The sequence below is a fragment of the Ranitomeya variabilis genome, chromosome 1, assembly GCF_051348905.1.
Source record: "Ranitomeya variabilis isolate aRanVar5 chromosome 1, aRanVar5.hap1, whole genome shotgun sequence".
NCBI lineage: Eukaryota > Metazoa > Chordata > Amphibia > Anura > Dendrobatidae > Ranitomeya > Ranitomeya variabilis.
Window position 1 is genome coordinate 353,295,594 of NC_135232.1, and position 14,321 is coordinate 353,309,914.

General features: G+C 43.4%; 1 protein-coding gene and 1 pseudogene across 2 annotated transcripts in view; one reads left to right on the forward strand and one right to left on the reverse strand.

Annotated features, from left to right (window-relative positions):
- LOC143794014 (kelch domain-containing protein 3-like) overlaps window positions 1-14,321 on the forward strand; it is a 170,782-nt gene that overhangs the window by 26,090 nt on the left and 130,371 nt on the right. For both annotated transcript variants that reach the window (XR_013220380.1, XM_077280931.1), the window contains exon 5: window positions 10,302-10,380. Coding sequence is in view for 1 of the 2 variants with exons in the window: in XM_077280931.1 (XP_077137046.1) it covers window positions 10,302-10,380 (79 nt within the window). In the remaining variant the exon portion in view is untranslated. The remainder of the gene's footprint in view (window positions 1-10,301; window positions 10,381-14,321) is intronic.
- Window positions 1,564-4,026, reverse strand: LOC143793703 (polymerase delta-interacting protein 3-like; annotated as a pseudogene).

Here is a 14,321-nt window from a genome sequence, read left to right on the forward strand (position 1 = left end):
CTGCCAGATTCCTATATGGTACATTTATTGCTCTTGTAGTTTGTCAGCTTATTAATCAGATTTTTATTTTTGAAGGATAATACCAGACTTGTGTGTGTTTTAGGGCGAGTTTCGTGTGTCAAGTTGTGTGTGTTGAGTTGCGTGTGGCGACATGCATGTAGCGACTTTTGTGAGATGAGTTTTGTGTGGCGACATGCGTGTAGCAACTTTTTGTGTGTCGAGTTGCATGTGACAGGTTAGTGTAGCAAGTTGTGTGCAGCAAGTTTTGCGCATGGCGAGTTTTGCGCGTGGCGAGTTTTATGTGTGGTGCCTTTTGAGTATGTGCAAGTTTTGTGTGAGGCAACTTTTGCATGTGTTGCAACTTTTGTGCATGTGGCAATTTTTCCACGTGTGCAAGTTTTGCGTGTGGCGAGTTTTCCATGAGGTGAGTTTTGCACGTGTGGCGAGTTTTGCATGTGGAGAGTTTTGCGCGTGGCGTGTTTTGAGCGGCGACTTTTGTGTTTCAACTTTTATGTGGCGAGGTTGGTGTATGTGTGGTGAAATGTGCGCTGAGGGTGGTATATGTGTTCGAGCACGTGGTAGTGTGTGGCGCATTTTGTGTGTGTGTTCATATCCCCGTGGTGGTGTGGTGATTATCCCATGTCGGGGCCCCACCTTAGCAACTGTACAGTATATACTCTTTGGCGCCATCGCTCTTATTCTTTAAGTCCCCCTTGTTCACATCTGGCAGCTGTTAATTTGCCTCCAACACTTTTCCTTTCATTTTTTCCCCATTATGTAGATAGGGGCAAAATTGTTTGGTGAATTGGAAAGCGCGGGGTTAAAATTTCACCTCACAACATAGCCTATGACGCTCTCAGGGTCCAGACGTGTGACTGTGCAAAATTTTGTGCCTGTAGCTGCGACGCCTCCAACACTTTTCCTTTCACTTTTTCCCCATTATGTAGATAGGGGCAAAATTGTTTGGTGAATTGGAAAGCGCGGGGTTAAAATTTCACCTCACAACATAGCTTTGACGCTCTCGGGGTCCAGACGTGTGACTGCAAAATTTTGTGCCTGTAGCTGCGACGCCTCCAACACTTTTCCTTTCACTTTTTCCCCATTATGTAGATAGGGGCAAAATTGTTTGGTGAATTGGAAAGCGCGGGGTTAAAATTTCACCTCACAATATAGCCTATGACGCTCTCGGGGTCCAGACGTGTGACTGTGCAAAATTTTGTGGCTGTAGCTGCGACGGTTCAGATGCCAATCCCGGACATACATACACACATACATACACACATTCAGCTTTATATATTAGATAATCACACAGACTAAATTTACCATACTTACTGAATGCCTAATCCCCGACGCCCTTGTCTCCTGCAAACAATTAAAAAATTATAAACCAACATATAATAGACGGACGTAGTCCATTTAATACAGAGTGTCCCACAGCTATCTCACGTGTAGAAAAGTCACATCGGGAGATGTGACCGCTCTACCCGGCCACCGGTGATACACTGACAGGAGGTAAAAGTTCCCACAGTGTATCACTAAGCTGCCATGAGAGTTCACCGGAGTTCATGCAGAACTCAGAAGAATCCAGATATTAAAACAGCAAAGATTATCTTTTAAGTAGAAACAGATTATTGAAGAAATTAAAACAAGATATTCAACATTTATTTAGCCTCCCTTGACAGAACAGTAGAAAAATAAACGTGTTGTATCAGTTATACTAGAGCAAGTGGAAAACGGAAATTCTTGATGCAATAATGCAACTGCCCCACAACAAAGGTGAACTGTACTACAATGCTGGGAACAGGATTATTTGTCCAAAGTCTGATGCCAGACTCCTTCAAACATCAACTACCTGCTGGTGATCAGCAGTGCTAAACAAAGACCAAGAAGAAAAATTAAGGGTTTTTTTTTTTTTTTAAGGAGGCTCTGGGCCTAGATGTGAATTGTGAATCTCTCTTATTACAGGCTCCAATTTGTGTTGGTGTTGGTGTCATCAGAGCTTGTGGTCGGATGACTGCTGATGACCTTGAGGATTTAAAGAGTGATTTTTAGATAGTATCAGGATCAACTTCAGCTGGAGGATTTTATGCACACATATGAGGAGGAGGAAGTTGTGTTTCTTATAGATTCGCCTTCCTTCTTTGATGGGGTGTCACTTAATCTTAGAAGTATGGGCTGGTCTGATGTTATCACACTACCATTCAAAGGAAGATTGTATTTTATTGGTTGTCCATCTAGGTATCTGTTGTTGTATTTTTGTAGGCACCAACTGCATCTTCCTTTCTTTCAAATGCAACCTCTGCAACTCCGGAACTCAACAAGCAGGTGCACTTCAAGGCACTGCATATACAGAAAAGCTCCACGATATCTTCCTCTGTGACTCTTGGATGCAAATTATTAATGGTCATTTTTGTGCCTTCTAAAGGGCTAAAGACAGACTCTTTTGGAGTGGGCCCTACTGATGAACTGGCCTCCTTTGTGACAAGTGTCCATTAGTGTTGAGCATTACGATACCGCAAGTATCGGGTATCGGCCGATACTTGCGGTATCGGAATTCCGATACCGAGTTCCGATACTTTTGTGATATCGGGAATCGGTATCGGAACCATATTCATGTGTAAAATAAAGAATTAAAATAAAAAATATGGATATACTCACCTCTCCGGCGGCCCCTGGATCTTACCGCTGTAACCTGCAGCCTCCGTTCCTAAGAATGAGCGCGTGAAGGGCCTTCGATGACGTCGCGGCTTCTGATTGGTCGCGTGAGCGCTCATGTGACCGCTCACGCGACCAATCACAAGCCGCGACATCATCGCAGGTCCTTCACGCGCTCATTCTTAGGAACGGAGGCTCCCGGTTACGGCGGTAAGGTCCAGGGGCCGCCGGAGAGGTGAGTATATCCATATTTTTTATTTTAATTCTTTATTTTACACATGAATATGGATCCCAGGGCCTGAAGGAGAGTTTCCTCTCCTTCAGACCCTGGGAACCATTCCGATACTTTGCGTCCCATTGAAATGCATTGGTATCGGGTATCGGTATCGGCGAGATCCGATATTTTGCCGGTATCGGCCAATTCTATCCGATACCGATACCAATGCATATCGGAAGGTATTGCTCAACACTAGTGTCCATGACACATTGGTTAGAGCCTTTGTGTGCAATAAAGGTGGCAAAGTCTCGTGCTGAGTAGACATGGGAGCTGTGTATGCATCATTCTGTACCACTTTAGTAAGAGGTAAAGTTTGCCCAAGAGAAAATGAATTTCCAGCCTTATTTGCAGTGTTGGCAGCTGTGATCTTCATCTTGTTGGTGGGGATTATTATTATTATTATTTATTGTTATAGCGCCATTTATTCTGTGGTGCTTTACATGTGAGGAGGGGTATACATAATAAAAACAAGTACAATAATCTTAAACAATACAGGTCACAACTGGTACAGGAGGAGAGAGGACACTGCCCGCGAGGGCTCACAATCTACAAGGGGATATGGGAAAGTTCCAAGTCATCATTAATTTCATCATCGTCCATATCTTATAAAGAAAAAATCTGTTGTTTCCCAGGTTCGTAGTTAATTACGTTTATTGGCATTCCTTTAACAGTGTTCGTTACACCTGACCAAATAGTTTTCAGCTGTGAAATTTGGATGGTCTTGGTAATATGTAGGGATGAAGATGAACAACCTTGTGCCACGGGTGAATTGATAGTTACGGCCGGTGCACTCCTCTTTAAGCATCTCACGAGAATCTTGCACTTTACCCTTTATACGGACACGTGCTTCTTTGGCAACCAATTTCTCACGGGCATCTTTTATGCCTAGCTTCAGATGCAAATCTGTTACACCTATCTTCTGATGGGCATCAAATGCATTCTGGTAATTGGTGGTGGGTAAGCGACTAATCATTGTAGGCTGGATCCTGGATCTCATACCTCCCATAGCCCCCTGTTATTAATCCTGTACGTTCCCATTCCTGCCGTCACATGCTCCTTTTACTGATCACTTCATCCAACAAGTCGTCTGCCATATTTCTGCTAAAAGCCTGCACCTTCCCAGCAGCAACTGTGTAGGAAACCACATTATTGTTTATAAGGGTGTTTATGATGGCCGTAAAAAAAAAAGTTTGCACAGTATGTTGATGTGTACCCCCAGGGGGAAATGATGTTTGTCAGACCATACACTTAGTGTATGGTCATTACAAGTATAGGAAACCCGCTCCTTTGTAATGGTAAAAAGTTTTTATGAGGCCCTCCTCCACATTTCTTCCAAGATGGATTGGGGTGCGTGCAAATTTGGGGTACACCTTCCATTCACTGCAAAGCAAAACAGTATGGGAGACCCATTTCATAATAATGGAAACTGTAGGGGTTGGTCAGCTGCTTCAACAATGCAATTCTCAAATTTTGGGTCTTCATCCTCAACACTGAGATTCTGCATTGCAGGTTCTTCAGCTTCAACATTGAAAATCTCCACTGCAGGTTCTTCAGCCTCAACACTGCAATTCTCCACTGCCAGTTGTTCTTTACCACTGCAATTCATCAATGCAGGTTCTTTAGCCTCAACACTGCAATTCTCCACTCCAGGTTCTACAGGATTACCACTGCAATTCTCCACTGCTGGCTTTTCATCCTAAACACTGCAATTCTCCACTGCAGTTTCTTCATCCAAAAACACTGCAAGTCTCTGATGCACATTCTTCAGGCTTAACACTGCAATTCACTGCATAGTCAAACAGTATGGTAGTACCAACTTCCTAATAATGGGAAGTTTGCTTTCATGTGGCCATCCACTACGTCGGTTCAAAGGGTTTTTGGGGTGCGTGTAACTTTGGGGCAGGACAGGCCTTGCATTCGATGCATAGGCAAACAGTATGGCGTTACCAAATGAAAAATAATGGGAACTTTGTTTCATGTAGCCATTCAGGACATCAATTCAAAGGGTTATTGGGGTACGTGTAACTTTGTGGCAAGGCGGGCTTTGCATTGAATGCATAGGCAAACTGTATGAGAGTACCAAATTTCTAATAATGGAAACTTTGGTTTCATGTGGCCATCTAGGACTTCTGTTCCAAGTGTTATTGGGGTGCCTGTAAGTTTGTGGAAGGGCAGGCCTTGTATTTACTTCATGGGAAAACTGTATGGGAGTAAAAAAAATAAGCATAATGGGAACTTTGGTTTCATGTGGCCATCCACTACGTTGGTTCAAAGGGTTTTTGGGGTGCGTGTAACTTTGGGGCAGGGCAGGTCTTGCATTCAATGCATAGGCAAACACTATGGGAGACCCACTTTCTTATAATGAGAACATTTTTTCATGAGGCCCTCCTGTATGTCTTGTCAAAGGGTTATTGGAGTGCGTCCTAATTTTTGGCAGCCCAGCCACTCACTGCATAGGCAGTAACAGTATAAGAGACCCACTGTTTAATAATGGGAAAAACAAAGCACAGTCGGCTGATGGCCCTCTAAGAATATTAATACAGCCTGATGCCCCTATAAAAATAGGCTTTGTGACTTTAAGAGTCCATCCTTCATAAATGAAACAAGATGGGTCTGTTTATGTGTCACACACCACATGGCCAACTAGGGTTGTTAAATGTTACAATGACATTTCCCAGTGAATGCATTTGTATTGGTTCAAAGCAATGTTAAAGTTGAAAAACGCATCAAAAACACTACGTGCAAACATAGCCCAAGTGATGGAGGAGCATTCTTTTGGTCGGGGTTATTTATTTTGCCTTGCATACAAATTAGAACCCTAGAAAGAATGTTCCTTAACATATTTCCCAGGATAATCCATCCAAAGACATACTGATAGGGAGTTTAGATTGTGAGCCCCATGAGGGACAGCGATGATAATGTGTGCAAACTGTAAAGCGCTGCGGAATATGTTAGCGCTATATAAAAATAAAGATTATTATTATTATTTTGGTTTCGTTTTTGTATGTTTTAGTGTGCGCCTGTAAAAGTGGCATAACGCTCTGACAACATTGCTTACAGCTGTGACCTAGAAGTCAGAAATGCTTCCAGGGACGATCCCCATGATGTTCTCGTGTCATTTGAGCAGCGTTCCCATAGATCTCTGACGTTTTGTTACCCTAAAAAGACCTCCAGGGGATCGTGGTAAAAAAAGCTTGGGTTTCTCATAGACTAACATTGGGCTCGTTGTTCTGGCCGAGTACCTGAGCATTCCAATTTGCTCGACCCGAGCAACAAGCACCCGAGCATTTTAGTGCTCGCTCATCACTACTTACCGTCCCTCATTAAATACATACATATCACTTTAGCAGCTTCATCCAATAAGCATTCAAGTTTATACAGCTTGGAATTGGAAAATCTGCATAAAAATGATATGGTAAATACTTAGTTGCTTAATAATTGTGATCACAGTATACAAAGACGACAAATACAATCATACATTTGATGCAATATATGTCAATAAATTAGGCAAGCTTTATTGAAGATATTAGATATAATGCCACCACGTGTAAAAATATGGGTCTTGCATATGGTTAGTATATGCTGTAATGGGTTTAAAATGTATTTTGTCGATTAGTTGTCCTGGGTATTAGAAATTAATTTTTATTAGGACTGTGAATGGAATGATTAAGTTCATTGCATACATTTTTCATAGAAAACCCTTATGATAGCATCAGAATAGAATATTGTTAATACATAAAATAGATATCTTTGTCCGCACTGCTTAAGTTTGTTTCCAATCATGTTAATGCTGGGGCTTTTAGGATTAAAAATCTTTTTTTTTATTCAATCCACTGCATACAAACATTTATTTACATGGAAGGATGGCAGGGTGTATAGTAGGTTTTTGGTATCTCTTATGATGCTTTCTCTAGTGTCTAGAGCTAGAGAAAGTATAGGAGACACAAAATGGCCATTGTCCATTATATACCCTGATACCCTATCCTACTAATATAAGTTTGGATACAATGGATTAAAAGACTAATCTTTTTCTCGTACCATTTTGTGAGTGTTTTTTTATTTCTTTCTTAATTTTGAGTGATGATCGTGTACTCCTGTGTACCTGCCTGTTTCATCACCTGCATATCAGGAATTGCTCAATGATGCACCTTTTTATTGCTTGATAAAAGGACCTGTGTGGCCAAAACGTTGCATGTTTTTCTGCTTGATTTTTCTCTTGTGTGCACAATGGCGTCAATAAACTTTTTGTTAAGGACAATTTTCGATGCCTTGGATTTTTGAATTGAATGCAGTTTTACAACTTTGTGGAATATTGTACCAAGTTAGCACAAACTGTGGAGTGGTTTACCGAATATGTCTCAATAAATCTTTCAGAGTTCTCCTCACTCTCCTTGTTTCTCCCATGCAGAGCTGCTGAAAAAAAATATTTATATATTCATATTTCTACTTTACATTAGAGGACAGAGAAATAATAGTCCAAACAATGTTTAGCCCATACTTGCCACCTCTCCCAAAACATCTGAGAAGCTAATATAAAAGGGAAGAATTGGAAGATATTCATAGAAATATCCAGGAAAGCCACACTTCCAAATGGTTTCTGGTGCATGATGTCAGGATGCTGCAACATCACACTGAGCCCTGGTGTCCAAACATACTTTCAGAGAGCAGGTAATGGGGCATAAAATGGACATGGAGCGACCTAGAAAAGGTGTGGTCATGGCAAATTTTTCATGGCCATCATTTAAAGGGCCATATCAGCTAGTTACTCTAGCTCCCGAACCAAACTGAATTTACAGTGAATCTGTCAACAGGTTTTTATCACCTAATCTGAGAGCAACATTGTGTAGAGACAAAGCCCGTGTGGAGACGCAAGGGTCAGTGGGTACTTCTGTCTGCTGACCTGGCTGTCTTTGGAAAGACCAAATGAACCAGGGCTCATCCCACTGAATGACCCTACTTATTTTCCGTGGGCAGAATACTACTCAGACAACACAGGGTTAGGGTAACACAGTGTGGCAATACTCTATTGGACCACCAACAGTCAATAACATATAGTACAGTCACAGCAAGTAGATAAGATTGTGCAAATGACAGAGTATCACCCTTCAGCTAGCTTGCTGGGAATAACAATTTCTGCGACTTAGGGGCTTGCAGAACCAGCTACCCCAACCATTAGAACCCCGCTTTTGGCAGGCACCCACAAAGACGAGGTTGTGGCAAGTTTGGGAAACTAACAGAGTTCATTAAGGTATGTGGCCAGGTGACCTGATTGTCCCAACCTGGGTTCTCCAAACATCTCCATGGGTTCAGTGATGGGTTGTGGATCAAATCTGTATTTCTCTGGTTGGAGCCATGGTTCCTTGGCCATTGACATCTAAAATCTCTCTGTAGAAGGATAGAGGGCCCTTTTTATACCCACAGCTGTCCTTCAGACATTATCCACTGGTTTGGCAGGAGGTGGGAGGAGGTCATTTCTCATTTTTTGAGTGTTCAATTAACCTTCATATTTTGTTCTTCAATGTTTTCAGAACAACAAGCTGCATGAACTGATACAATTGGTAGTCAGCAGTTATTCACCAAATTAACAAAGATTGATTGTTCAGTTAACCTGCTCCTTTGTCCCTCAAGGATAGCAGCGCAATAAGCTGCAAGGACTGGTACAATAGGTAGTCAGCAACAGATCAACAAACATCAATTCAACCTACACAAGTCAATATTCAGTATCATATGAACAATAGCTTATGTTTCTGGGCCTACTGAATAATACATCTGGCATAAATAAGAATAAACGCAGTGTCGTCACATCCTGTTTCCAGTGATGTGCCACTTATTGGGCTATGTGCTTTAGTTATGATAAATATAACTGTTTTAATCAGCAGGAGATTAAAGCTAGAGGACTAGTAAACCTGCTGCCCTGTAGTCCTCTGTATTCATAAGCTCTGTATAACCCCCCACCACTGGTTGGAAGCTTTCTGCCTATGCACAGTGTACACAGAAAGCTGCCAATCAGTGGTGTGGGTGGGGTTATACAGAGCTCAGAATTCAAAGAACTGGCAAATTGGCAGAAGATAAAACACGGATTTTAAAAATGCCACAGCAAGCAGTCCAAAAAGTGACAAATTGCTGAAACCAAGTTCTCTGACCCTAACTCATGCTGCTTTCTGATAAACTCCGGTCACCTCATGCTGATGACTCCTATCTTTGTTTTTGGGGGTCCTTCTTTTACTAACCAGTAAAGGCTATACAGACAACTATGAGATGATATTAATAACCTGGAAATCTCCATGGATATTGGCCCCTTCCAAGAAAAATAGCACCACCCCCAACTGTCAGCTTTCCCCCAGCGGGGTAAGAAATTACAGGGATCCCCCCATTTTTGACAACCAGCCAAGCTAAAGCAGACAGCTGGGAGCTGGTATTCTCAGGCTGGTGAAGGGGCCATGGATATTGGCCCTCCCTAGCCTAAAACTAGCAGCATTCAGCCACACCAGAAAAGATGTATCTATTAGATGCACCAATTCTGGCGCTTTGCCCGGCTCTTCCCACTTGCCCTGGTGTGGTGGCAAACGGAGTAATATTTGTGGGGTTGATATCAGCTTTGTAATGTCAGCTGATATCAAGCCACAGGTTATTAATGGAGAGGTATATATAAAACACCCCCATTACTAACCCCATAGACAAATTCTTTATTTGAAATAAACACTTCTCACTCTCTTTTAAATAATTAAAAAATACAGTGTGTGGACCTCTCTCTCGTTTTGATAATGAGATAATATAAATAGAGGGGTCCCCACACCATTTTTTTCTTTTTATTTATTTATTGCACAGGCGCCGGCTGGTGAATACTCTCATCAGTGTACGCCTGCTCTCGCTGCTATTCGTGAGACCAGGCGAACTATGATGAGAGTAGTACTCTCATCAGCCGACACCTGTCACCGGCGGTAACCCTTTTACCGCTGGTCAGAGCTGATGGCTGAAACGCTTTCATCTGTGTGACAGTGTGGGAACCGCAGCTCTCTGACAGGCGATAACAAACTTACCACCAACCAAAGTCGGTGTTCTTTGCGCTGTCACACAGATGACAGCTTAGGAAACACCAGATGTTCGCCCCCCCCCCATTCATTTGAATGGGGTCCGGTTTCGGGTTCGAGTTCAGGTACCGTTCTGCTGGCACCCGAGCCAAACTTTTTTTCAAATGTTCTACCTAATCCGACGGACTTGAACATCCATGGGTCTGCCCATCACTAGTTGTAATGTCTTTTTATTTTGAATCTCAAAAATGATAAACACACTGAAAATCTTTTTAAATTGATTATATCATAAGAAAAATTAAATTTATTGTAATTGGTTCAAATAATTTCTTCCACAGTAACGCCTAATGATGTAACATGGGAACTAATCCCACACACCGGCCACATACCATCCCCTCGAGAAGGCCATGACATTTTGTAAGTATTAGATTCAATTCGTGGAACAGTTTGTGTTTTTCTTTATTTCATAGTCTTTAATTAAAAGGAACCTGACATCACCAGAAAAGCTACTTACTTGAAGATATAAAGTTAAACTGCAGATAAATAGCATTAAAACCCTTATATAGCCTGCTGGCTTGAAGTGTAGCTACACATTGAAAATTAATGTAACCTCCATGGAATAACTCTTTCCGAGTCACCAGGGTGGTGCAGGGAATTGATTTTGTCACCTTTCAGTATACAGGGTGCTCGGTTCAAGTTTTTTTCCAGTAACCCCATATGTATAGTTACATAGTTATTTCTTACATTTAAATCAACCATTATTCACACCTCATATTATGTACTAGCTGTTTCCAGCCAGCTAACGCTCGGCACGCTCATTGCTATCTAATTAACGCTGCTGGTGATTAAACTAAAGTAAATAATGACAACATTCAATAGCGCTTACGCAGTTGGTAAATTAACTTAAAATTAAATGAATAACAATAATTGTGGTAATGTGGTGGGGGGTGGGATTATGTGTAGTAATGTGGTGGGGGCGGGATTATCTGTGGTAATGTGGTGGGGGGTGGGATTATGTGTGGTGATGTGGTGGGGGGCGGGATTATGTGTGGTGATGTAGTGGGGGGTGGGATTATGTGTGGTAATGTGGTGGGGGGTGGGATTATATGTGGTAATGTGGTGGGGGGTGGGATTATGTGTGGTGATGTGTTGGGAGGGCGGGATTATGTGTGGTGATGTAGTGGGGGGGTGGGATTATGTGTGGTGATGTGGTGGGGGAGGCATTATATGTGGTAATGTGGTGGGGGTGGGATTATGTGTGGTGATGTGGTGGGGGGCCGTATTACTTGTGGTAATGTGGTGGTGGGGCGGGATTATGGGTGGTGGTGGGGGCGGGATTATGTGTGGTAATGGGGTGGGGGGCAGGATTGTGTGTGGTAATGGGGTGGGGGGCGGGATTGTGTGTGGTAATGGGGTGGAGGGGTGGCATTGTGTGTGGTAATGGAGTGGGGGGTGGGATTGTGTGTGGTAATGGGGTGGGGGGCAGGATTATGTGTGGTTATGTGGTGGGAGGCGGGATTATGTGTGGTGATGTGGTGGGGGGGCAGAATCATGTGTGGTGATGTGGTGGGGGGGCGGGATTGTGTGGTAATGTGGTGGTGGGGGCGGGATTGTGTGTGGTAATGTGGTGGGGGCGGCATTGTGTGTGGTAATGTGGTGGGGGGGTGGGATTGTGTGTGTTAATGTGGTGGGGGCGGGATTGTGTGTGGTAATGTGGTGGGGGCGGGATTATGTGTGGTGATGTGGTGAGGGGCAGGATTGTGTGTGGTGATGTGGTTGGGGCGGGAATATGTGTGGTGATGTGGTGGGGGGCGGCATTGTGTGTGGTAATGTGGTGGGGGTGGGATTATGTGTGGTGATGTGGTGGGGGGAGGGATTATGTGTGGTGATGTGGTGGGGGGCGGGATTATGTGTGGTGATGTGGTGGGGGGCAGGATTGTGTGTGCTCTTGTCTTTCTCTGGTTTGCTGGAGGCTTCTTTCCACACTCTCTTGTACTTGGCGATACTGCTTTTGCCGTATGACATCCCAATTGGAGTCTTGAACTTCTGCGTCTGGTTTCAGAATTCCCATTTCTAGATCGATTGGCAATTGGCCGGGTCTTGCACGCATAAGATAAGCTGGGGTGCAGTTGGTAGAGCTCACCGGGACATGATTATACAGATCCACCAAGTCAGGCAATTTCTCTGGCCATTGATTCCTTTCCGTTTCAGGTAAAGTCTTTAGTAGGTCTATCACAATATGGTTCATCTTCTCACATAAGCCATTTGTTTGCGGATAATAGGCCGTCGTCCGGATCTTTTTGCAACCATACATATTACAGAATTCTCTGAAGATCTCTGATTCAAAGGTTGTACCCTGGTCAGTGAGAACCTGTTCCGGATATCCATGGGGTCTACAAAAGTATGTTTGGAACGCTTTGGCTGCTGTTTTTGCAGTCAGATCTTTTACAGGTACTACTACCAAGAAGCGCGAATAATGATCCACGATGGTCAAGGCATAGACGTAACCGGACCGGCTCGGTGTCAACTTCACGTGGTCCATGGCTACCAGTTCAAGTGGTTGTTTGGTGATTATGGGCTGCAGTGGTGCTCTTTGGCTCTTTTGATCGTTCCTTCTGAGGTTGCACGAGCCACAGTTTCTAAACCACTGTTCGATTGATTTTCTCATCCCGACCCAATAAAATCTTTCTCTCAGAAGTACTTCTAGCTTTTTCCAACCAAAGTGACGAGCACCATTGTGGTAAGCCTCGAGGACCATCCTCACATCTTGTTTAGGCACGATAATCTGCCAAACCAATTCATGTGTTTTCGGATTGGTGTATCTTCTACAGAGTTTCCCTTGATACAGGAACATTTTGCCTCTCTCTTTCCAGAGTTGATGCGTCTCTTCTGGGGCATCCTCATCGGGATATGCACTTTTCTCAGTCACAGTCAATAGTTCCTTCACTAGCTTCACTGCCGTATTGCTATCTTGGGTGTCAGCCCATCTATGGTGTGCTAACGGATTAAAATTCACTTCTTGTTGTTTCTGATAGGTATTTGACTGACGATGTTTTACCTTGGGCTGATGAAAGGCTGGTAGTTCAATTTCTTCAAGCTCCCCCGTTTCTTCTTCTACATCTCTCAAGTGTGGCATCCGGGATAGGGCATCGGCATTTCCATTTTTGCGACCTGCTCGATACTTGATCACGACGTTGTAATTAGATAACCGGGCTATCCATCGCTGTTCTAACGCACCTAATTTAGCCGTGTCTAAGTGGGTCAATGGATTGTTGTCAGTATAGACAATAAATTCTGCACCGGTCAAATAGTGTTTGAAACGTTCAGTCACAGCCCAAACTACTGCCAGTAGCTCCAATTTGAAAGAGCTATAATTTTCAGAATTTCTTTCAGTAGGCCGGAGTTTTCTACTTGCAAAGGCGATGACTTTCTCCCGACCTTCTTGCTTTTGTGACAGCACCGCTCCCAATCTCACATTACTGGCATCGGTGTAGAGGATGAAAGGTTGATGGTAATCCGGGTACGCCAGAACTTCTTCTCCGGTTAGTGCCTTCTTTAGTTGTTCAAAGGAGTCTTCTCTTTCGTCGTTCCACTGAAAAGGAGGGTTTCGGTTTGAAGGTTTCTTCGTCTGCCCTATCAAAGCATCTTGCAAGGGCGCTGCCAATTTGGTAAATCCTTTTATAAATCTACGATAGTAACCCACTAATCCCAAGAATTGCCTCACTTCTTTTACGTTGGTAGGTCTTGGCCAATCCCTTATGGCAGTTATTTTCTCGGGATCCGGTGCTACTCCCTCCGAACTCACGATGTGCCCTAAGTATTGTACCTTTGGCTTGAGAAGGTGACATTTGGATGGTTTGATTTTCATACCATACTTGGATAAGGCTTCAAACACCTCTGCCAGGTCTGTTAAGTACTGTTCGTAAGTCTTTGAGTAGACGATCACATCATCTAGGTACAGGAGGATGGTCTCGAAGTTCTTGTGTCCGAGGCAACATTCCATCAGTCGCTGGAAAGTACCGGATGCGTTGCAGAGTCCGAACGGCATGCGATTAAATTCGCTTAGACCCACTAGTGTAGTGAATGCCGTTTTTTCTTTATCTCTCTCAGCCACAGGGACTTGCCAATACCCGCTTGTTAAGTCTAAGGTGGAAAAATAATTAGCAGATTTCAAAGCAGTCAAGGACTCTTCTATCCTAGGCAAGGGATAGGCGTCTTTATGGGTGATGTTATTAATCCGCCGGTAGTCTACGCACATTCTCATGGTTCCGTCCTTTTTTTTGACAATCACCAGAGGGGCTGCCCAAGGGCTACAACTATCTCTTATTACCCCGGCTTGTTTCATCTCTCTCAGCATG